The sequence below is a fragment of the Sminthopsis crassicaudata genome, chromosome 5, assembly GCF_048593235.1.
Source record: "Sminthopsis crassicaudata isolate SCR6 chromosome 5, ASM4859323v1, whole genome shotgun sequence".
Lineage (NCBI taxonomy): Eukaryota > Metazoa > Chordata > Mammalia > Dasyuromorphia > Dasyuridae > Sminthopsis > Sminthopsis crassicaudata.
The window spans coordinates 198,472,097-198,497,196 of record NC_133621.1 but is presented as its reverse complement, the minus strand read 5'-3'; the positions used below and the strand labels follow the sequence as shown (position 1 = coordinate 198,497,196).

At 38.5% G+C, this 25,100-nt stretch overlaps 1 protein-coding gene across 2 annotated transcripts; it reads right to left on the bottom strand.

The window, feature by feature from the left end:
- On the bottom strand, positions 1-24,435 carry IL17RA (interleukin 17 receptor A). Of its 2 annotated transcripts, none has more exons than XM_074269402.1 (12): positions 24,177-24,435; positions 18,585-18,612; positions 17,422-17,568; positions 15,092-15,216; positions 13,295-13,421; positions 8,394-8,441; positions 7,855-8,018; positions 7,203-7,274; positions 6,414-6,516; positions 5,754-5,855; positions 4,728-4,766; positions 1-3,195 (listed from the first exon to the last, which is right to left on the bottom strand). In XM_074269402.1, exons 1-12 carry the CDS (start codon positions 24,309-24,311, stop codon positions 1,697-1,699), a joined length of 2,589 nt encoding a protein of 862 aa, XP_074125503.1. In that variant the 5' UTR covers positions 24,312-24,435; the 3' UTR covers positions 1-1,696. The 2 variants fall into 2 exon arrangements, with proteins under 2 accessions (XP_074125503.1, XP_074125504.1); XM_074269403.1 differs by having other exon boundaries at positions 6,429-6,516.
- Between the last annotated feature and the right edge of the window lie 665 nt (positions 24,436-25,100).

Below are 25,100 nucleotides of genomic sequence, written 5' to 3'. Positions count from 1 at the left end.
TTTAAGTATTAAGGTGTTTATTTGCCATCAGTCAAAATAATACACAAATTAATGTACAAGTATGCAAAAAGATTCATAAAATATTAATGACTTTGATCTAGAGTAGAGGCTATGGGATGTCCTGGGTGAAAGAATTCTAAGACAAAAATCAGTAGCACCCTTCACTCTTAGCTAGTGCTGTGAATTGAGGAAGAATTTTCAAGACTGCTTGACATTGTGGGTGGTAGTGGTATTAAATCACGAAATGGCACAAAATAAGGGAGAACAAAAAATAAACAGGATACAATTATGCAAACAGCACAATAGCTTCTCCATCACTATGACTGAGGTGGTGGAGGAGCCTGCCAAATGACATCAATATGGAAACATTTAACAATACATGCTTCTTGAAGAGGCTAGGGGAAATTTCACGAAAATTTTGATGAGCTGAGAGATTTTTTGGCAAGAAGCCAGTGTCCATAGCTCCAAGGGAAGCATGATGTGGATAAAGTGAAGTTATAAAGCTTGGGGAATTGCATCTAGATTTTACTTTACTCTTCTTGTTGCTGAGTAATTAAGTGAAACAAAATTGAGATGAGGGAGGAACTTCATACCAGGAAAGTGTGTATTACCTTTGCCAAATGTATATCTCATTCATGTGTTTCACTATTAATTTACTCTTTAAGTTTGATCCCACTCTCCCTGTGTACTTGTGGAAGATTATATTTCAGTTTATGAGAGAAATGTTTTTATGTACTATTTTATTATACCATTGCAAAAAGCTAATTGAACAGATATACTGGATGACTGTTAATGGGAAGCACATTGGTGAAGGCTCTTGAGTTATAGTCTTAGGAACATAGACCATATAACCAAAAATACAGTCATCCTCTGGTGATCCAATCCTCTGGGAGCAAAAGTGGACAGTAGTCATAGTAGTAGCAGTTTGGCAATTTGGGTCTTAATTTCCATAGTTCTTAAAAAAGGAGGTTACAATAAATGATCTTTATGGTACCTTGCAGCTTTAATGTCCTCTGAGTTTGGGATTCTAGTCCATCCCAGAGAATCAGTATATGACTAGAGCTTCAAAGTGCTATTCGGGTTTGAAGGGAAGGTGATAAGTCTGTATGATGATTTTTCTCCACAAGGTGTTCCTCATTAAGTTAACATGTCAGTCTGTAGTTTTGAGCTATTAAACACAACTTAGCCAGACTTTATGTGGCTAAGGGACTTTAAAGTCTTTAAGTGGGACCCTGGGAGAGCCCAGATATCAAATTATCTTAGGAAGCTGCAACTTTAAAGATCCATCCCAGTCACCATCTGAAAAACTTCTTACTGCAACTCAGAAAATAAGGGATCCCTCTTCCACCACCTAATTGTTTTATGTTCAGACAAGAACTGAGGATTTTAGTTAAGATCCCTTTTCTTTTGGCATTTTAAACCTTTCCTTTTTTCTGTTCCCTATCAATATTCTTTCCTTTGCCCAATAAGGAGAGGTAATAGCTCATTACTGGGAATTGATACTTCAGTGCTAAGTCACTGGGAAAGAGTTATACATGTTTACAAATGGAGTTGTTTTAGGAGGAAGACCCATTTAAAAGAGAGAAAAATTTATTCCTGAGATTCTCATCATTAGAATCAAGATAGAATTATATGTATGCATTTTCTTTCTTTCTCTCTCTGAAGATTCAAACATCTAACACACTTAATAGGATGGCTACAATTCTGTAGATAATCTTCTTCCATCTAGACAGTCCCAATTAGAGTTCTGTTGTATCTCCTGGAATAACAGTTGCTGTTGAAGGCTTTTCAGATTCTCCAGAACACTGGGTGAGAGAAACTCTGCATCCTGCTCTTCCTTTTCTTCTTCTTCCTCCTCCTCTTCTTCCACAAGCCCATCGAGAGGCTGTGGGGAGCTCCTCGAAATGTATCCCTGATCAGACTCCACTGACTGCCTTTGCTCTTCCTCATAGGGTGTATAAGGGTCATTGAAGACCAGTTGCTGTCTTTTCCATTCTTCCTCACCTGGGACCCTTAGACTCTGCTGGAAGAGGGAATACATTAAACCCTCTAGCTGTTCTCTCACTGGAGCTGGAAGATAGTTGGGGGAAGGCACTGGAGTACTTGAGAGAAGGGAAGCTTCAGAGTCCATGGGAAGGAGGAATACACCATTCTGATGGGGGACATCCATCAGTGGGACACATTCCATGTCATCTTCACCTATCACTGCCTGTCGGCTGGCTTTGATATCACCATTCTTATGTAAAGGTTCTATTATGGAAGTCAGTTGAGCCTCTTCTATGGGGACTACTGTTTGGTGATTGATAGCAGCCATTTGGGGCAGAACCTGAGGGTTCAGTCTAGAGCTCCCTTCTTCCTCATTTAAGAAGAGGTCTACCACCAAATGGTCCCCAGGAGAAGGCTCCTGTATTAGAGGCACCTGTTTTATTATTCTCCCTACTGGTGGTAATAGAGAGTCCTCAATCATTTCTCCACTCAGCAATGACAAGTTGTCTTCATCATCCAAACAGGTGTTCTCCTGTTCGAACCAGTTAGGGCATTTAATCTGTAATTCCCGGAACCTCTGTATTGCTTCTTTAAGCTGCCAGCCGCTGGGGCTTTGGAGGTAGTTTTCAGCAGTGATCTCTCTGACCCGGTGCACCCTACCTGGCTCAAACATCTCTAGTTCCTGGATCCGGAAATAAACTTCCTCAAACTTCTCCATCAGTGGGTATTTAGATGTGATGTTGAATAGGTCAGGGATATCCGACTCATCACTGATGCCATCAAAGTAGCAGACCACATACATGCCAAAGCAGGCTGGCTTCTTGAAGTCTGGAAGGATCACATTCATGGCGGCTGTAAACAGGTCTCCAGTAGGTTTCCACCGGTCATACCGGAGCTGAATGGCAGGCTCTTCCCAACCAAGGATTGCCTGCCACTTGGCTCTGGTGCCACGAGAACACAGGATGAGGATCTTGGAATTGCTCTCCTCCATTTCTTGCTTTTGTCGGCTCACCCAAGCCATGACTCCCACTTCTGAGATCAGCTTCTCCTCTAGCAGATCCAGAGCCACTTCAGTGCCACAGACAGTGATGAGGAACTGAGCAAACTTGACTACCACATCCACATAGAGGGGGTGATCAGCTGAGTAAATGATCCAGACTTTCCTGGGCTTTAAGGGGGGAGGAGTCTGATCATTCTGGGGTGGAATGTCTGAAAGAGACAAGAATAACCCCCCCCAAGTTCCCAAGAATTTAAATTGGTATCCTTTCCAATGCTGGTAACATTGGCTGAAATATAAAGTCTAAAGTCATGAGTCAGTCTATTAGCTGAGATTGTCAAAGCTTTGTATGCTACACCAAGGTGGCTCCTTTATACTAGAAGGATCCTTGGCCTAAGTATAGAAGCCTCTGCTTCTTTTTGCAGTCAGAATAATGACATTTTAGCATAAAATAAATACATTAAAACTTTTTTTTTAAAACAGCATCAAACATGTTTGTCTTTTCCAGGAAATTCCCTCCTCTCTTTTTTAGTTTCTGTATTCATCATACTCCCTTAATCTTATATTTCATTTCTATCATAATTTTAAAAAGAATCAGAGATCAGGTTCAAGATACAGAGATACTTCTCTTGAGAGATGTAGATTTTTGATATTATATAGAAGAGAAAACAATTAGCTTTTGGGCATTTTATAGAGGGAATTCCTATTTATGTAAGGATTGAACCAAATGACTTGTAAATTTCTTCTAGCAAATATTATAGCCTCTTATTTGTTCTCACTGCCTTTCATCTCTCTGTCCTGATTTCAGTCCATCTTTTATATAGCTGCCAAAATAATGTTCCCAAGACATAAGTCTAGCCATAGTTTCCTTTACTCAAAAACCTTGGGTGGGCCTAGGTTATTATTTGGGATTAAAAAAAAAAGCTCCTCAATATGGCAATTTAAGCTCTCTATAATCTGGCTTCAATTTACCTTTTAAGTCTTATTTCATATTATTTCTTTTTATACAATCTGTGTTGTGACCAAATGAGATCAGTAGTTGTTCCCTGAACCAAATATTCTATTTTTTGCCTTTCAGGGTTCATATAAGTGATTCTACATGCTCTGATTATACGCCACATCTCAGAATCCTTGCCTTGCCTCAAGGCTTAGTTTAGGAAGCATTTCCTTTCTGAAGCCTTCTTTCATTGCTGGTATCATTTCTGTTTTCTCTTCTCTCAAATTACCTTGCATGATGTTTATTTGTATACATGTGATATTCTGTCAATAAAATAACTCCTTAAGGGCAGAAAAGGATTGTTTTATGTCTTTGTATCTTCAATATATAGCACAGTGCCTTCCATGTAATAAGAATTTGATAATTGTTGATTTGAATAGAATTAAATTCTTGCAACTTGGATACTGAGAAAATGCAATTCTTTTACCTTGTTTTTCCTTCTATACTGATTCTTTCTCTACCTTGATGTTTGAGGCACTCTTAGTCACTGTTCCTGAAATCCCATTTTTAATTCAAAGAAGTACCTTGAGGGATTTTGTGAGGAATGTGTCTTTTGTGAGATTTTTCTTGAAAGAATTTTGCAATAGTATCTATGACAGGGGATCAACAGTTAAACCCAAAGGGTAAGTAGAATTAGCATTAGTATTCCTACTTTCTTTTAAAAAAAGAATACCACCCCCCAAACAACAATCCTTAACCCAAAAGAAAGATCAAAAATTAATGAAACAACAAAAAAGAGGTACTTGCCAAGGTTTTTGGTGTCATTTTCAGATTTATCAGAGAACTCTAAAAAAGAAATGATAAGTTAGAGTAACAAAGGCCCACGTCATCTTGTGCTAGAAGTGCTCTCTTAGAAGGGGAGTGGGAACACAGTATGGTAAAAACTGGGATGGGAGAGTTCCTGCATTCACTCCTTCCTAGTCCCACGTGGTGTCAAAACAGGGGAAAATATCATTGGCTATAAGAGGGAAGCCTTGCAGAATTCTGGGGGGAAGAGATAGGGTGTGATAGGAGCTATGTAGGAAGTGTTGACTTTGGTCTAGAACAATGAAATAAATGAATGTTGAGCTGTAATCTGGGATCAAGTCCAGGTTTGACCTAATTTCCTTGTAAACACACTCTTCTTATTCCACATTATTAGAATGTGCACTTCAGGGAGTATATCTTCCCCAAAAGCATCAGTGCTAAAAGCTTAAATTTTGCATAGATAAGCGTTTACAAGCAGTCCTTACCGAGTTCTTTATTGATATTTCCTTATATTTTTTGAGAAGAGGAAGGGATATAGTCTTAAACAATCCAATCATTTATGGCTAACTTTTTACTTTAGAGCAAAGCTTCTTAAACTTTCCCAAAGTGACCCGTTTTTGCCTGAGAAATTTTTATGTGACCCCAAGAATATAGGTACATAAAACAAGCTTATAAATCAAACATTATCTGATAATAAATCATAATTTTGTGACTCCCACATGTAGTTATGAGAACCTATATGGGGTTGCAAAGCACAGTTTAAGAAGCTGGGCTCTAGGAGCACTGCATCCCAGTAAGGACTTGTGGGGAATACATCTGTGGTCAATGCACATGAGGAGGAAACAGAGCAGGAGAAGATCTATATGATCAGGGAGTGGAAGGCTTTGGGTAAGAGTGACCTGGCCTCAGCCTCAAATGGAGGCTTAGTCCTGGGACAGAGGGAAGAAGGAAAAGGGGGACAGTAATAGATGAAATGAAACATAAAAGCTAAGGACATTTCAATGCCTTAGCTACTCTGCTTCTTACCAGGTTTCCTGTGAGTCATGCAAATGACCAGGAGTATGACAGAGCCCACCAGCAGGATACAGATGCCAGTGATAAACCAATAAACCCATAGTGATGCATTATCTATGGCAAAAGGAAAACAGTAAGAGATAGAAGAGACAGAAGGAAGGACTTTATCCTCCCTGCATCAATCAATCAATGTTTGGGATTCATACCACTGTGCACAGATGCTAGTACTTGTATGCTCTGTAAGGGCAGGGATAATAGTGCCATATCTAAACTTTCATGATGCTCTCAATATACAGAAGGCCCTTAATAAATGCTTATTGGATTGAGTTTTGCAAGTGAGAAAGCTGACACAAAAAGGGAAATGGACATCCCGGGGCCACACAGCAAGGAAAGGTGACAGTTTCTTTCAAATAACTTTTGGAGTCACCTTGCTCCTCTCACTGTCTCAGTATCGGAAGGTAGCTGCTACTCACATGGCACATTTGTGTCACATTTGTGAAATGCTCTAGGACACAGTTTGGAGCTTGCTTACCTGGAAGGCAGCCTGCAAAATGAACAAAGAAAGGACAAGAGGGAAAAGTACATTATAAACCATCAAGAACACAAACAGGGAATCTGCCCAAGCTCTTGTCCCTTTCCAGTGCCCTCCCGATCTCCCTTCTACTCCCTGGCAATGGAAGGTCTTACTGGGTGTTGGTGATGGTAGTGCTGGGCAAGGGATGGATAGTGTGTGTCTAAGGCAGTCATTCTGACAACTCTTGAAGAATGGCTGGATCTGGGAGTAACAGAGAAACAAGGGAGAAGTCAGTCTGGCAGAGGAGCTGTTTCCTAGACAGCAGTAAATGTTAGTTGACTGCCCTTCCCAACCAAGAGACTCTACTCTATACAAAATGTTGCCCACAAGAGAGTTTCTTTTAGTTTAGAAAAAAATGCATGCCCATAAATTTTAATGCCCAACTAAAACAAACAAGCAACTTTCTTCCAAAAACAATAGTCCCTAAATTGGAAAGTAAAAACAACACAAAAAAAATGTAGATGATTGCACATGTAAGTATACTCTTCTACTTAGGGAAATAATAACCACAGAGTTTGATCTGGACAAATTGAATCGATGTCATCTGTTGAATTTAGCATGAGGAGTTTTGTTGCTATTATATGTACTAAAGGGTTTCCAAGTAGCTCTTATATCAGGATCTTCCAGCAAGCAGAAGAGGTTCATAGACTCTTCTCAAACTTAAAGGATTTAACATACCTGATTTTCTATCCCAAATTGACCAAAGCCCAAAGCCCCATGACATAGGATGGGAGCAAATAGGGGACAGAAGGAACCTGGAGAAAATTTTAGAGTGCCTTATTTGCAAAGAATCTATCTTCTCTACTTGGAGTTCCTTTGTGCTAGTGGAACTCCCTCTGATATTCTTTGCTGTTTCATCAGAGCCATTCCCTAGACTCAGGTCTTACCTGCACACTGTATTGGCAGCAGGCATTCATATTTTGCAAGGTGAATGTGACATTTACTCGATCTTGTGTGGACTGGGAAGAGAAGGGAAGAAGAGAAGGCTTAATGGAGAGAAAAGTTAGGGTAGGGTAGGGAAGGGCAAGGGGAAAAAAGGGAAAGAAAGACATCGGTGGGAATTTAATGGTTGGGAATGTAATGATAAATAGGGAAAATAGAATTGTTTATTTTAGAATTGAGGAAATTAAACTTCAGGAAGATGGAATGATTTCTCCAAAGTCATAGAGTTAATAAGAGAGGCAGTGAAATGAGAACTAGACTTGGAAATCAGGAAACCTGGGTTCAAATTCTTTTATTTGGGCATTTATTAGCTATTTGACTCTGGAGAAATCTGATTAATCTTTTTGTTTTTTTCCTTATCTATAAAATGGGGATAATGATACTAGCTTCATAGGGTTGTTGTGAAGATTGAATGAAATAATGTATTAAAGCATTTTGAAAACCTTGAAGGGGTATTTTAAACATTAATAGCAAGTGGCAGAGCTAGGACTCAGAATTGAGTCTTCTCAGTCCCATCCAGCATGCTTTGCACTGGGACTACTTAAGAGAGGCATCAGAGTGTAGTTGGTATGGGGCTGGTCTGGAAGGGGAAGTTACCTGGTTAATTAACCGAAAGTCTTCATAACAGCGGCTGGTCTCTGTGTCTGGAAAACCATTCACGAGGACATTATAAGTGGTTGATTCATTCCCCTGGTTAAAACTCACCAGCAGGGAGTTGTTCTTTAGTCTTTCTCCTGTGATGTCAGGCTCCCACAGGCTTCCTGGAGGGAGTGTAGAAATAGACCAGAAAGACAGTAGATGAAAGGAACTTCATCCTCTCCGTGGAGAAGTAGATTATGAGTATAGAATGTTACACTCTATCAGATGTAATTGTTGCATTTCTAGGTTTTGTTTAACTGTTTTTCTTTGTCACAAGGGAAAGTTTTGAAAGAGGTAATGGGCTGCTTTAGGAAATGGTATAAAAAACAAAAGACACCAATAAAACTTAGAAAAAAATTAAACAGATCAGGGAGGAGGCAGTGAGGGTGATCATTAGGAACCTTTTAAGGGTTAGGACACTTAACTCCCTCCATCTCTCACATCCACTTCAAACTTAAACCTAAACAACCCAGACAGGGGAAAACAACAGCAATTACCTGAGCTCACACAGGGGGTAGTCTCTCTCATTCTGGAGTGCCTGCAGTCTGCAAGGGAAGAAGAAAAGAAAATCTATTAGGTATCAGGCTATGAGGCAGACCTTTTCAGGCTCCAAACCTTGGGAACAGCAGACTAATAGGAAAATCTGTTTGCTTAGAAATTCCATGTTAGAGAGGTCTACTTAGTAATGGACCCCTCACAATCCTTTAGGATTAAAAAAGTTCCTCTTAGGAACATGGGATGGTTTACCTCTCAGACTTGTGGAGGAGGAAGGAGTTTGTGACCAAGGGAGAACTAGAGACCATTATTGATCACAAAATAGAACATTTTGATTACACCAAATTAAAAAGTTTCTGCACAAACAAAACTAATGCAAACAAGATTAGAAGGGAAGTAACAAATTGGGAAAAAATTTTTACAGTTAAAGGTTCTGATAAAGGCCTCATCTCCAAAATATACAGAGAATTGACTTTAATTTATAAGAAATCAAGCCATTCTCCAATTGATAAATGGTCAAAGGATATGAACAGACAATTTTCAGATGATGAAATTAAAACTATTTCCACTCATATGAAAGAGTGTTCCAAATCACTATTGATCAGAGAAATGCAAATTAAGACAACTCTGAGGTATCATTACACACCTGTCAGATTGGCTAAAATGACAGGAACAAATAACGATGAATGTTGGAGGGGCTGTGGGAAAACTGGGACACTGATGCATTGTTGGTGGAGTTGTGAAAGAATCCAACCATTCTGGAGAGCAATCTGGAATTATGCCCAAAAAGTTATCAAAATGTGCATACCCTTTGACCCAGCCATACTACTACTGGGCTTATACCCCAAGGAACTACTAGAGAAGGGAAAGGGTCCTGTATGTGCCAAAATGTTTGTGGCAGCCCTTTTCATAGTGGCTAGAAGCTGGAAGATGAATGGATGTCCATCAATTGGAGAATGGTTGGGTAAACTATGGTATATGAATGTTATGGAATATTACTGTTCTATAAGAAATGACCAACAGGAGAAATACAGAGAGGCTTGGAGAGACTTACATCAACTGATGCTGAGTGAAACGAGCAGAACCAGAAGATCATTATACACTTCAACAATGATACTGTACGAGGATGTATGCTGATGGAAGTGGATTTCTTCAACATAGAGAAGAGCTAATCCAATTCCAATTGATTAATGATGGACAGAACCAGCTACATCCAGAAAAGGACTGGGAAATGAATGTAAACTGTTATTTTTACCTTCTGAATCCAATTCTTCCTGTGCAACAAAAAATTCGGTTCTACACACATATATTGTATCTAAATTATACTGTAATATATTTAACATATATAAGACTGCTTGCCATCAGGGGGAGGGGGTTGGGGGAGGAAGGGAAAAAATCTGAATAGAAGTAAGTGCAAGGGATAATGTTGTAAAAAATTACCCATGCATATGTACTGTCAAAAAATGTTATAATTATAAAATAAAATAAAAAATTAAAAAAAAAAAAAAAAAAAAAAAAGAACAACTGAAAAAAAAAATGTATAAAAAAAAAAAAAAAAAAAAAGAAAAAAAAAAAAAAAAAAAGTTCCTCTTAGAATTAAAAACATTATGTTCTCAACTCCAGCTGGTGGCCACAGAAAATTCCTTACAAGGTAAATTCAGAAGGTCTTGGACTCAACTAGTCTATTCACAGTCATTAGACTCTGGATTCAAGGCCATTTTTTAAATGGCAAAAAAGTATGCTTTAATCTGCATTCAGATTCTATAAAGTTTTTTTTAAATTAAAATTTTTTATTTTTAATATGCATGGACAATTTTCAACATTCACACTTTCAAAACCTTGTGTTCCAAATTTTTTCCCTTCCTTATCCCCATCCTCTTCCATAGACATGTGCAATTTTTCTATGTATATTTCCACAAATAGCATGCTGCACAAGAAAAATCATATCAGAAAGAAAAAAAATAAGAAAACAAAAATGCAAGCAAAGAACAAAAAGAATGAGATTATTATGTTGTGATTCACATTCAGTTCCCACAATTCTCACTCTGGGTGTAGATGGCTCTCTTCATCACAAGACCATTGAAACTGGCTTAAATCATCCATTATTGAAGAGAGCCACGTCCATCAGAATTGAACGTCATATAATCTTACTGTTGCCATGTATTATGATCTCCTGGTTCTGCTCATTTCACTCAGTACTAGTTCAGGTAAGTCTCTCCAGGCCTCTCTGTAATCATCCTCCTGATCATTTCTTACAGAACAATAATATTCCATAACATTCATATACCACAATTTATTCAGCCATTCTCCAACTGATGGGCATCCACTCAGTTTCCAGTTTCTTGGACTACAAAAAAGTTGTCACAAACATTTTTGTACATGTGGGTCCCTTTCCTTCCTTTAAGATGTCTTTGGGATATAAGTCCAGTAGAAACACTGCTGGGTCAAAGGGTATGCACAGTTTTCTAGCCCTTTGGGCATAGTTCCAAATTGCTCTCCAGAATGGTTGAATCAGTTTACAACGCCACCATCAATACATTAGTGTCCCAGTTTCCCCACATTCCCTCCAATATTTGTCATTACCTTTTCTTGTCATCTTAGCCAATCTGAGAGGTGTGTAGTATGGTCTCAGAGTTGTCTTAATTTGCATTTCTCTGATCAATAATGATTTAGAGCATCTTTTCATATGACTAGAAATGATTTTAATTTTTTCATCTGAAAATTGTCTTCATATCCTTTGACCATTTTTCAATTGGAGAATGTTTGAATTCTTATAAATGAGTCAATTCTCTATATATTTTAGAAATGAGACAAGGCCATTTTTTCTTGAAATCATTTCAGATTTGACTCTTAGTCTACTTCTAAGAGCTTCTACCTTCTAGATTGCCTTCACTTACTGTTTGTAAAATAGGAAAGCCTTAATCATTTTCTTACTTTTCTATTCCTCATTTCTTTCTCTTCCTAAGCCTCCATACAATCTTAATGCTATCTCTTTGCTTGAAAAATATTATAATTGGCTTGAAACAAGAATTTACTATAAAGAACTGGAAATTGTGGAGATTCCCGACAATTTGGGAATGGCTGAATAAGTTGTGCTATATGATTGATGGAATACTACTCAATGATGAACTCAATGACCTTCAAAAACATGGAGGACTTGCATGAAATAATGAAAGGTAAAATGAGCAGAAGCAAGAGAATGTTGTATACAATGACAGCAATATTGTGTTAAGAACAATTTTGAATAAATAAAGTCACTTTTGACTTATAAATACCTAAATTAATGATAAAGGACATATGAAGGAAGAAGCTATCTGTATCCAGGGAAAGAACTAATAAATAGAAGTATGCCTATAGAATGATTTCATGTGTGTGTGTGTGTATGTGTGTGTGTGTGTTCACATATTAAGTCTTGGTCCCTGGTAGCATCAGCAATGGGAACCAAAGTTTTTTGAGAAGGTATGAATGATGTGTGCAAAACGTATTTCTCAATTATGTAACTTAGAGCCATCATTCCCCTTCTTTTGATTTGAGTTTCCAATATCTGTGCTATGAGGCAGATGAATTCAATAGATGCTGTCTTAGGTTCCTCTAGTTATCAAATTCTCAAATTCTATGATTCTAGGAAATAACTGTTTAGAATGAACTGGAGAGGGGGGCAGTGATTTTCCTGAAGTACTTAATAAAAATATGTTAATTGGAAACCAGTTATGAAGTGATTGCAATTTTAAATTATTGAAACCAGAAGATGTAAGTATGAAATTTGTCCTTACCTATTTATTATTTAGGTGATCCTATGGTCTTGTTGTATATATAGACTTAGGTAGAAGGCAGTGGAACTCAGAGACAAGAATGATGAAATCGGGAGAGCTTTAAGTTCAAATCCTGCCACTGCCACTTCCTAGTTGTATGATGAGTTCATACCTTTCTGAGACTTAGTTTCCTCATCTAAAAAGTGGTGAGAATGCTACCTGTAGAACCTATTTCACAGGAGGATCCAGAGGAACATTGTACATAATAATAGTAATATTGTAATGATGATCATCTGTGAAAGCTCCTCTAATCAAGACAATTCAAAAGGACCCATGATGAACAATGTTATTCATCTCCAGAGAACTGATAAATGCTGAGTGCAGGCTGAAGCATACTTTTTTTTCTTGTTTTTTTTTTTTTTTTGCATGTTTTCTTTTGCCACATGGCTAAAATGGAAATGTCTTTTGCATGACTTTACATTCATAATTGATATGCTATTGCTTGCTTTCTCAAGAGAAATGGGAGAGATAGGAAGTAGGGAAAGAATGTGGAACTCCAAATTTTGAAAATTGAATATTCATTTTACTTTCAATTGGTAAATATTTTAACAAAATAAAGATACATATTAAGAGGAAAAAAAGCTCTATCTATCTGATAGAGCTGTGATTATACATAGGATCTCAAGCTGGAAGGTACCTTTAAAGTCACATAATTTGATCCTTTCTTCAAACCTTAAAGAGCTATGATATCTCTCATTATGATTAAGAAGTGACAGTTTATTCAAGATATATAGACATGAGGTGATTATTTTTTTTTAGTTTTTCAGGAGTTAGTTTTACTTCTTAAAAGGAGAGAGGATTTTCTGCATATGTACTCTGCTGGAATCCCTCTGGCCCAAAGTTGGTTATTCAGTAAGAAAGAGGTTCAGCTTGTGCTAAGGAGGATGAGGCTTCAAGCCAGACAGAGCAATCCAACATCATTGTCATTGGCATTTGTTTTCTTCTTCAGGGAAATGCAGCTTGACAAGAGCAGTAATTGTTTGGGTCTTGCTGAGTAGAAGAGCTTTTAAAGTCTTAACAACCTGCAAGTTCTTCTAAAGAGCCTGAAATTAGAGTAAGGAAAGGTTCACCTGAACAGGAGGGTCTCTTACCAGGTGCCTGGAAAAACACAGATTTATGGTTTGGATCTCCTCTGGGTACTGATTTGGGTAAATGATGCACCGTTATCTCATATTCTTGGCCAGGCTCCACCACAAAGTTGTTGAAGGTGAAATGCCACTGAAAGAGAGAGTTCAGAGAGCTAAAGTGGTGGACATTATGGCCAAATTATCTTTTCCATCCCTCCCCCTGTACTCCCCAACCCCTTCTGCCTTCAAGTGCTATAAAACTACCACTCTATTTTTTCCAATGTTTCAGCCTTTCACTGGAAGCAGAGGTTGTTTATGGGAAGGGAGTTCTAAGAGCCACAAAGTGGGAAAGAATTTGAGGCAAGAGATGAAATAACTTATCCTATCACCTTTAACTCTTGAACTATTATGCAGCTATTGGAATAGATAGCTTCATGGGCCCATAGGAATAATGAATTGGATGTTACTGGGAGAAGTTACTGACTTCTTAAAGAGGGGGCCAGACCTGGTTTTTGTTTGTTTATTTGTTTTTTTTTTAGCTTGGTAAGACTGGGAATACAGGAGGTCTCACAAAACTCCTTTTAGGAATCAGGCAACTTCTGGATTTAAATGAAAAAGTTCCTTCCTAAGTTCTTTAACAGGTCATTTTAAATCCTGAAACCTTTAAAGTAAAGACTTGAATTCAAATACTGCCTCAGACATTTACTAATTGTGTGACTCTGGGCAAGTCACTTAATCCCTGTTTGCCTCAGTTTCCTCAACTTAAAATAGGGATAATAATAGCACCAACCTCCCAATGTTGTTATGAGATCAAATGATATATTTTTAAAAGTGCTTAATATAATACCTGGCACATAGGAGGTGCTTAACATGTGCTTGTTTCTTTCTTCTAGGTTCCTGATCCTGCTTGGCTCCCTAGATTGAGAGAGCTGCCATTTCTAATTTTTTTTTCCCAATTTCTAATTTTCAGTTAAATGCTTAATGCCAGCATCCTTCTCTTTCCCTTTCCTTCCTAATTCACTTGCCATACATATCAAACTGTAAGAGTATTTTTTCGAGAGCTTATTTTATAAGAAAAAAGGAAATGCATACATTCAGAAATAATTCATAAGAGAAAGGTAATTTTATGTGTGTGGTAAAGAAAATTAACCATTCTCAAGTTGGGAAGTACTTAAACTTTCTAAGATACTCAGTTTAGCTATCCCCACCCCCACATAACAACAACTACTGATATTTATAAAATGCTTTAAGATTTGCAAAGTACTTTATATATGTAACCCTGAATTCAAACCTGGAGCATTTACACAATACTTTCCTCATTGGTGGAAAAAAATATTTATGTATTATCTCATTTGGTTCTCACAACAGAACTGTGGGGTACTTCCTGTGATCTTCATTACAGATGAAGAAACTTGAAACAGATAATTTAAGTAATTTGTCAGGATTAGAATTTAGGTCTACAAGCCCAACAACCTGCCAACTCTGCTATGATTCCTTCTAAAGAGAATATCATCTTCCTTCTCCCAAACTGTCCTAGATTAATTTGGACTTGGGCCACCTAGGAGTTCTGGCCTAAAGTCATACATCCAATTTTTAACCAGGCTTACTCTTTAGCCAATAAAAAATCAGGCTTCCTACATAAATTAATTAGCCAGTGCTCTTCTCTAAGTTCAATGTGTCTATTGGGATGAAGGAACTACCCTTAAAATTAGTTTTCCCCATCACCTTAAAAAATAAAATGTAAACACTACTATGAAAATAAACAAAGATGAATCTTTTGGTCACAGATTACAAACAGAAAATGCCACCTTAAATTCTCACCCTATTCCCATCTGGTCGAAATTGCTGCTGAAGTTGGTTTAGAAAAAGAAACTTAACGCACAAGTGTTCATTGGTGCTCCTTTGTAGCACCGAAAGCTCAGCGCCCTTAAGAAACAGGATGCTGCCTGTCAGAGAAAAGGAAGAAGATTAACAAACCACTTTTTCTTCTGTCTCATAACATCTCCCCTCCCCCTACTTCCACTGTTTCTTCACAATATCTGGTCAATGTTATGAAAATCCTGCCTGTCTTACTTAACTTTTAATTTCCGGTTTAAATAGCATTTCATCTTACACCTGGGCTTCAATCTCTCCTGCTTTCTAAATCCTCATTTCCAGGACAGTAACAAAAGAAGCAAATTATATTTAACTGAAGTTCTTTGGACCTTCTGGGACATGAGCAACAAAATTTAGGCTTCCTCTGACAGAATGTGAATGTTTTTTTCTTTTAAGTCAGTGGCTAAAGATAAGAAGCACTACATTTTCTAAACTGGAAGACTGGACCATGGTGTACATCCTTAAAAGTGACCTAACCCTCTCTTATGGGTAAGGAGATGTATCTCCCCCACTCAATTATCCTTGCCAGATAAAATAAAATAAAAATAGGAGCTACATATAGTTGATAAATATTTAGTACTTATTTTCCAGGAATTTACTGGGAAATAGCCACTTGCCAGGACCTATATGAATTGATGCAGAGTGAAATGAGCAGAACCAGGAGAACATTGTTCATGGTAACAGCGATATTATATAATAAACAACTGTGAATGACTTAGCTATTTTCAATAATACAGTGATCCAAGACAATCCCAAAGGACTGATCTCTTCTCCCTCCCTCCCTCCTTTTCTCTTTCTCTCTTTTCCTTCCTTCCTTCCTTCCTTCCTTCCTTCCTTCCTTCCTTCCTTCCTTCCTTCCTTCCTTCCTTCCTTCCTTCCTTCCTTCCTTCCTTCCTCCCTCCCTCCCTCCCTCCCTCCCTCCCTCCCTCCCTCTTTCTTTCTTTCTTTCTTTCTTTCTTTCTTTCTTTCTTTCTTTCTTTCTTTCTTTCTTTCTTTCTTTCTTTCTTTCTTTCTTTCTTTCTTTCTTTCTTTCTTTCTTTCTTTCTTTCTTTCTTTCTTTCTTTCTTTCTATAACAGTTTTTTATTTTCAAAATACATGCAAAGATAGTTTTCAACATTCACCCTTGAAAAACCTTGTGTTCCAAATTTTTTTCTCTCCTGTCCCCCACCTTATTCCCTAGACAGCAAATATCTAATATATGTCAAACATGTACAATTATTCTATACATATTTCTTGCTGCACAAGAAAAATCAGATGAAAAAGAAAAAAAATGAGGGAAAAACCCCAAAATCAAGCAAATAATAACAAAAAAGTGAAAAAATTATGTTGTGATCCACATTCAGTTCCTATAGTACTATTTCTGGATACAGATGGCTCTCTCTATCACAAATATATTGGAATTAGCCTGAGTCACTCATTGTTAAAAAGAGCTACTTCCATCAGTTGATCATCACATAATCTTATTGTTCCTATATACAGTGTTCTCTTAGTTCTACTCACTTCATTTAGCATCAGCTCATATAAATCTCTCCAGGTCTTTCTGAAATCATTCTGCTGATAGTGCTCATATCCCATAACATATCCAGCCATTCTCCAATTGATGGGCATCCATTCAGTTTCCAGTTTCTTGGCCCTCTACAAAAAGGGCCACCACGAACATTTTTGCACATGTGGGTCCTTTTCCCTTTTTAATGATCTCTTTGGGATATGGACCCGATAGAGACACTGCTGGATCAAAGAGTATGCACAGTTTGATAGCCTTTTGGGCATAAGACCTGTGATTTCATTAGTATAGAGAACTCTGGTGAGAAAACTTCTTCCAGTGTCTTGGAGAACTGATTGGGGACACTGAGAGGTTAAAAGAGTTGTCCAGGACACAGAGATGGGTTTTGAACCCAAGTTTTCCTGTGTCTGAGACCAGGTTTGAATCCATTTAGTCATGATGCCTCTCATATAGTAATGCTCTGAAGAACTTCCTTATAATGAGCACAAATGCTTAATGAAAATAATGCTGGAATGAGAATCAGGGAACTTGAGTCTCACTCCCAGCTTGACAATTAATGAACTATATGATCTTGGTCAGGTCCCCTCATGCTTCTGGACCTCTTCATTTATAAAACAATAGAGTCAGACCAGATAGCCTTTGAGATCTCCTTTGCCTCTAATGCTCTGATCCTATGACCCAGTTGCCAGAATCCAGAACCAGGAGCCAAAATTCTAACTTCAGTAATGAAAATGTTTGGCTTTGTAACATTTCTGACCATCACCTCCTCACCATCTGTCCCCACTTTCCAGTCAATGAGCACCACAGGAAACAGGTCTCCTTTTCTGCTGTGTTCAAAGCCCAGCTGGATGTTGACATCTCTGGGGTCAGAAGGTGTCATGTTGCAAGGGTAGATCCAACTGTCATCCAGGCAGTTACCTGCAATGAGAGTAGAACTTGTTTATTTCCTGGAAAGATGATAAGAAGAGTTGACTTGCTAAAATGGGAATCAGAGCTTAGGGTCCAGATCCTGGCTTTGCCATTTGCTATCTATGTGATTTTAATTTCTTTGAAGTCATCTAAATCTCAATTTCCTCAACTGTAAACTTTAGGAGTTGTGCTAGCTGACCTCTAAGCTTTCTTTTAGTTCTAAATCTATGATCCTAGGAGTCTGAGATTAAGAAGGAGTGCATTTTAGGCAGCGGTGTGCATTGGTGGAGGAGTGGGAGTTTCCTGTGCAAAAGCATGGAATTGGGAAAGATGAGAATTAAAATGTTGTATGGGAAGAACTAGTTTGAGCAGACTAGAAGAGAAAAGCCTGGGGATTAACATGTAATACTTAATAAGGTTAAAAAGGTTGGCTGGAGTCAGATTGGGAAGATCTTTAAATACCAAACAGAGAAAGTTATTATTTGATCCTAGAGCTACTAGAGCTTCTTTAGAAGGAGAATGACAGTTAGGCTTGTGCTTTGGGCAAACTAATTGGGAAGCTGTGGCTACTAGATTACAGCAAGGAGAGACAATTCCTTTAAGATAATTGATGGCACAAAAGCCTTGAACTCTTCTCAGAAAAGTTCCTTCTCCCTTGTTCCAAGTAAAATAAAGAAAAGGCATAGGTATACTTCACTTTACCTAATTGACTTTAGTAAATGAATTTAAATTGAATCTTTTAAAATTCACTTAGGCAGAGTCTTTTTAAAAGAGACGGTGAATTTTTTAAAAAAGCTAATAGTAATTATAATCTGTTTTTGAAGTTCATACTGACATATAAAGGCATTCTTAAAGTAAGGCAATCTTGTACCAATTTAAGGATATTCTCTAGCATTAGTAGTAATCCATGATGTAAGCCTGAAACTGAAGTTGGTAACTAGGGTAATGTGCTACTGCAAGAACTCATAAAAATGATTATCATTTTATTAATAAAACAAAAGGGAATTAAAAAAAGGATGACTTACTCTTCTGGACAGTACAGTTTAAAAGCTCCTGTGGGAGAAACAAGAAATTAATTACAGCTTACAAATTGTAATACTCTCAAGACTTCTTCCTCCCTTGATTCCCTGAATGAAATTTCTCATGTCCATTTACTGTCCATTACCCCCCCCCCCCAAACTTTCTTTCCATATTGTCTAAAACAGTGAAGGGGACAGATATAGCAAATGAAACAAAACAAATGGCTAGAGACAGGCCACTATTTCAGGGCATTCTGGTTACGAATCAATCAACAAATATTAAGATGCTTTGTTAAGTGCCAGAAATACAAAAAAAAAAAAAAAGTTAAACAGTTCCTACCCTCTAATAACTTACATTCTATGGGGGGAGATAACATGCATTGGTAAAATATATAACATATTGTATTCAAAATATTAGCTGATTATGGGAGGGCAGGGACAAAAATCCAGGGAAATGAAATAAAATTTTTAAAAGCTTCAAATAAGTCATTGCTTTATCTACATTTTGAAGGAAACCAGATGAAAAGGAAGTATATTCCAGGCACAGCAAGTAAAGGCATTGAGATGGGAAATGGCATAGGGATGTGTTAGAACCAGCTCTAAGCACAAACTTACATTTTCAGTATGAATATTTATAACTTAAAATTAGCACTTTTAAAAAATCAGTACAAGAATTGATTTTTTTAATTGATTGTCTATATTTAAGAAAGTGTTAATAAGGCAGATTAAACAAGTGTGAGAGCACAGATTTTCTATCCTTCGCCCCCAAAGCTGATTGTTAAATATTTATTACTTTACTTCTATATTTCTCTATAAATACTGCTTCAAATCAACAGGAGTGTAGTAGAAGGCTCAGGGAATGGTCATCACCAGACTAGAAGTCTAGTGACAGAATAATCATGATAACTGATAAGTTTCTTTTTAAGGTTTTCAAAGTGCTTTATATCCAATTACCTCATCTAAGCTCACAAAATCCTTTGGAGAGGGGGTGAACTTCATATGGAACAGTTGGTATCTATAGATTGTAGAGTTCAAAGACTAGAAAGGGAGAAAGCAACCAGGTTCCGAGAAGCTTTAAATGCACTGGGGAACCATGGGAGTTTGCTGAGCACAGTGGAGTGGGTTGTGACACAATCCCTGATCTTAAGGGAAATTATTTTGACCATTGTGTGGAAAATGTTGAAAAGGGGAGATGCCTGAGACAGGGAAGACAATAAGGAGACTATATAGCTGCCCAACAGGGTTTGAACTGAAGTGGAACAGCCTGAATGGAAAGCAGGAGGAGGATTTGAGAGATGCTATGGAGACAGTAATTACTAGGCTAATGGAATGAGAGTGAGGAGCTAAGGTTGACAACATGATTGTGAATCTGAGTGTCTTGAAGGATAGTAGCAATAAAGAAGCTTGTAAAATGAATGGGTTTGGGATTGGGAAAGAAGATACGGAATTTTGTTTAGGATATGTTGAATTTGAGATGCTTTCAGAATACCCAGATGGATATGCCAAATAGCAGTTGATGATAGACTGGAGATCAAGTCCATCTGCGTAAAGGTAGGAACTGCACACAAGGAAGTTGTTGAAGTCACTGAGTGAAAGAGAAGAGGGTCCAAGGAAGAAACTTGAGGAATACTACACACATAGTGAATATGATTCAGATGATGAATCAGTAAACCAGAGAATCAGGAGACATCAAAACTCAGAAACCCACAGAGGAAAGAGTAAGTAGGAGAATGTCTAACAGTTCCAGTAAAAATGAGTCTCTCAGGCCAGGGAGAAATTCCAAACTCTTTACCCTGGCATTCCAGGACTTTCACAATCTTGACTATACCCTCTTCTTCTCTTCCCCCCATCTTGTTTTGTAAATTTGTTCTGCATTTATCAACAATCATTTTCCAACTTACCCTCTCTCTACTCTTCAACAAAGAAGACAGATAAATAAAATCAATGGACACACAATCGTCTGACAATGTAGGAACTATTCTACATCTGTACTCTTTCATCTCTCCACAGAGAAGAGGGAGGTATGATTCATTATCTGTTCTCTAGGATCAAGACTGCTTACCTATTTTCTAGCCTTCTCTCTCTCTGGTTCCATACACATTCTTACCTTTAACTAAACTGTCCCTCTATAATCTGTCTCCAATCTGCCTTTCCTTGTCTTGTCTTATATTACTCCTGCCAAAAAGAAAGAACTATTTGCTGTCCCTTGATTTCAATCCTTGTTTCCCCACCTCCAGGCTTAATAAATGCTGTATGACAAATATGGTATTATTTATTACTCTTCATCAGCATTTAATATAATACTCAATACAAAGTGGACACAATGTTCACTGAATAAGCAAATAGTGATGAAAGAGTTAGCCTCTGCCTCAAATTGACTATTCTTTTAAGAATGGCAACATCAGAAGACTAATTACATAAAAATCAGAAAAAAGAACCCCACAAATCAGTCTACCTCAGAGAAGGTAAACATTAAAAGAATTAAAAGAAATCGTAACAACTGGCAAGGATTTTAAAAAATATTTGTGGAAGAAGGGATTTAAAGAGGAGGGGAATCTCATTTTATTTGCTTATATCTCTTAGTTGTTGTTTTATATTGTATAGTTTATATTAATGAATGGTTAATGTTTAGCCTAACCAGAGTGTTAGCAAGAAGGATGTGGGTTGATCACCAAATGAGATTTATCTATAAAATACAGAGAATGATACTTCTATCTCTATTTTCTTCCATGATTACAAATTTGTCTTAGATACAGTAATTTGCAATTGGGAGTGGGTTTGAGAATATGGATGCTTCCATACAAAACCATCACTACTACTAGAAAGTATTTGTAAACCAGATAGTATAAGTTTAGGAAGCACTGGATATGGAACTAGGAGTGCTGAGTTTGTATCTTGACTTAAGGACTATTAAGTTATGTGACGTGTGGGTATATCACTTAACCAAGCTGAATCTAACCACTTTGATTTGAAAGGGGGGGTAATTACATTTGTGTTATCTAGTTATGAGAATTTTGAGATAGGTGAAGGCTTTTTTCCCCTGATAAATATCTCAGTGAAATGGGTCCAGGAGAGATCAAAAGTTTGACTACTGCGTACATCTCTCTGATCATTCTTACCATTATTACTCCCTGTTCAATTTTTTTTTTATTATTCCTTATTTCCTACTCAATAAAGTCCACTCTCTATTAGTCTTCCATTTAAGGTTCTCTTTGATCTGATCTTCACCTATTTTCCTCTCCCACTATTCCTCTAAAAATCATCCATGTATGTGTATCCTTTCTCTCTTATTACAGGATTTCTGAAGCTTTTTCCACACAGGATCTCTTTTTGTCTAAGAAATATTTGTGATACTATATAAGTATATAAACTAGATGTACAAATCAAACATTTACTGATAACAAATCATAATGTTGTGTTCCCACATTCAGTAAAGAGATTCTATATGAAGTTTTGATCCAGTTTAAGAGGCTTTGCCTTATTAGATTAACAGCAGTTTGGTACACAACTTGTACAGCTTACATTATATATAGTGGTTATTTAATGAATGTTGAATTTATAGATTTCATAGGGAAGTCAGGGTCCACCAAGAAGGTACACTAAGTTAGAAAATGTTTCCTTGCCTTGGCTAATCACAGAGGGTCCTATAAAAGCATCTTTTAAAATCCTTCACATTTTTACTTTGGAAGCACCCAAACGTCACTCCCCCTCTCCCCCTGCTCCAAAGCAATGCCTTTAGTTTCTTAGCTGATAAATCATCCACCAACTCGGGATACCAATAATTTCTACTATTCTAATTCCTAGCTTCTGACTCAGACATCAAGCAATATAGTGAAAAGCGCATTGGATTTGGCATCAGAAGACTTGAGTTTCTGTTCCAGTTCAATCATTTACTGCGATATTATTTGTAAAACAAGAAGATTGAACTAAATCATATCTAAAGTCTCTCCCATCTCTAACTCAGATATTCCTCATTATGTATATAGGCAATAGACTGGAAGAATGTTATTTTTTAAAAAAAGGATGTTCTCTAAAGTACAGACCACTAACTGACACTTAGGTGTGTCCCACTTCCTGCAGGTTCAGAAGAGTAGCTATTAACAAACACCGCATGTTAATAACACAGGGTGTTGGACAGGGGCAGGAAGGAACCACCTGTGGGCTGGAGAAATCCAATGGCCAGGAGAGCTCTCAAAAACGGTTTTAAAAACTACAGCTGGACGATCACTTCTTAGTCTCACCTCAGTGGGTTCAAGGTGACTCAGTAATATTTTGAGCTTACCTTTGGTGATTTCTCCCCCTTCCCCATTTCCTTTAAAAACCCAAAGTCATAAGAAGTCAAAGACAAGAGAATGACCATCTACTTCTGGGCTTGATGTGTAAGGAATTAGAATTCCACTTTCCATGTGAATCTTGGAAGTTTCTAAAATTTAAGAGATTTGTTTGCCCCAAACCTCAATTTTTTACACTTACCTTGTCACATGGCTCTGTACTCCATTGCAACCCCTTTGCCCCCCAAAGAACTTGGTAAGTATTAGGAGCTTAATAAATGTCTGTTGAATTAATGAACTCCATTTATCCATCACACTGAAACTGTAACTGCACATCTGTTAGAAAGGCCATTTGGGCACTTCTACAATCTTAGCAACTAAACTTAATTTCCTTTAAGGCAGGCAAGTCTGTGTATGTGTCTCTCTGCGTGTCTGTCTCTCTGTCTCTCTCCGGGGTCTCCGTTGCTTCATCTGTAAAATTTAGGAATTGAGGAGTTCTTAATATTTTTTGGCTCATAGATTCCTTTGGAAGTCTGATGGACCTAATATAATTATAATAACTACAATAACAACAATATTCACATATTATATAACTTATAAATTATTTATTATTTTATAAATAATACTTAAATATAGCAAAATACTTGTCTCATTTGGTCTTTACAACAACCCTGTGAACTAGGTGTTATTGTTATCCCCATTTTACAGATGAGGAAACTGAGACCGAGAGAGGTTAAAACGGCTTGCCCAAAGGTTCCACAATTTGTTCGGTCAAGATTCAGGATCCACCGAAAAAGTCCACTAAGTCAGAAAACTTTTCCTTGGAATCAGATCTCCAACTCCAAGTCGAGCTTTTCTTTCCCACTCTCCCACCTACTTGCTTTTAAACGCTTTTAGAATAAAATACTCGCGCTTACAAAATAAACTACTTATATGTTTTTAAAAGATGTCATTTTGTTTTTCCCCATCCGATTTCGGGACCTCTCTACATCCATCCTCGCTCAGGCCCCTCGGAAGTGCTCGGCCTCCGGATCCCAGGATCTGAAGCTTTCTTTCGGTTCGAGATCCCGGGATTGTGCAAGCCCGCGGCGGGGATCGCTTTCCACACTCCCTCCAGTCGGGGCAGCTGGCTCGCTGGGGAGTTCTTTCCTCTCCGTGCTTCTGCCTCCGTCACAAAACTCTCGCATCTCGGGACCGTCCCGTCCCCGGCCCCGGCGCCGCTCCTCTCCACCCTCCCGGTCCCAGGGGGACTCTCTCTCCCTCGGCTGCCCTCGCCCCGGCTGCCCATCCTTGCGCTCCCCGGCGCCGGGGTCGCCGTCCCACTTACCCGCTCCGAGCAGCTCGGCTCCGGGTTGTCGAGGAGCCACAGGGCCGAGCAGGCGGGAGACACAACGGCCAGGAGCTGCAGCAGGAGCCCGAGCCGCCGCGGGAGTCCGGCGGGCTCCGGGAGTGGAGTCCCCATAGTCCCGGGGCGCGAGGCGGCGGCGGCCGGGGGCCCGGGGACCCGGACCAAGGCGGGGAGGGGCTTTCCCCGCAAGGATGCCAGGCAGCCGCCCGCTGCACCGCCGGCCGCTTCCTGCTTTCGGCCCCGGCGGGCGGGCGGGGTTTGCTGCGGCTCCCTCCCTTTCTGCCCTCCCCTTACCTGCCAGCCCTCCCCTCGTACTCAGGTCGGGTGTTACTTTTAAGGAAGAGCCCAGCGCATGACAACAAAGTCACGTAGAAGTTCTGCCCATACAGTAGTGGCTTTTTTTTTTTTTTTTTAAATGACGCATATTGTGTGTCTATCCTGGCACCGAAGTCAGGAAATCCTAAACTCAAGTCCCGCCTCTGCCATCCTGACCGCGTGGCCCAAGGCACTTTCAAAGCTTCAAGGTGTTGAAAAGATGGTCACTGGGGTCACTTTCCTCCTTTAGGAGTCAAAGAAACCAGTCAGATCCTGGACAGTTTGAAAACAAAACCTCCTTTCTCTTTTCCCCCTGTTCCTCTAGCACTTTTAGGATTGAGGGGCCGTAGAAATCATCTAGCCCAAAGCCCCTCATTTTATATGAGAATAAGGCGCAGAAAAGAAGATCTACTCAAGGTCACCCAACAAGTATGGGGAGAGTGAAAGGAGATCTTACTCCAGACTCACTTCTGTAGTTGCTGTTCAGTGGTGTCCCCAGTTTTTGGAGGTTTTCTCAGCAAATATACTGCAGTGGTCTGATAGTTCCTTCTCCAGCCAGTTCATTTTACAGATGAGGAAACTGAGGCA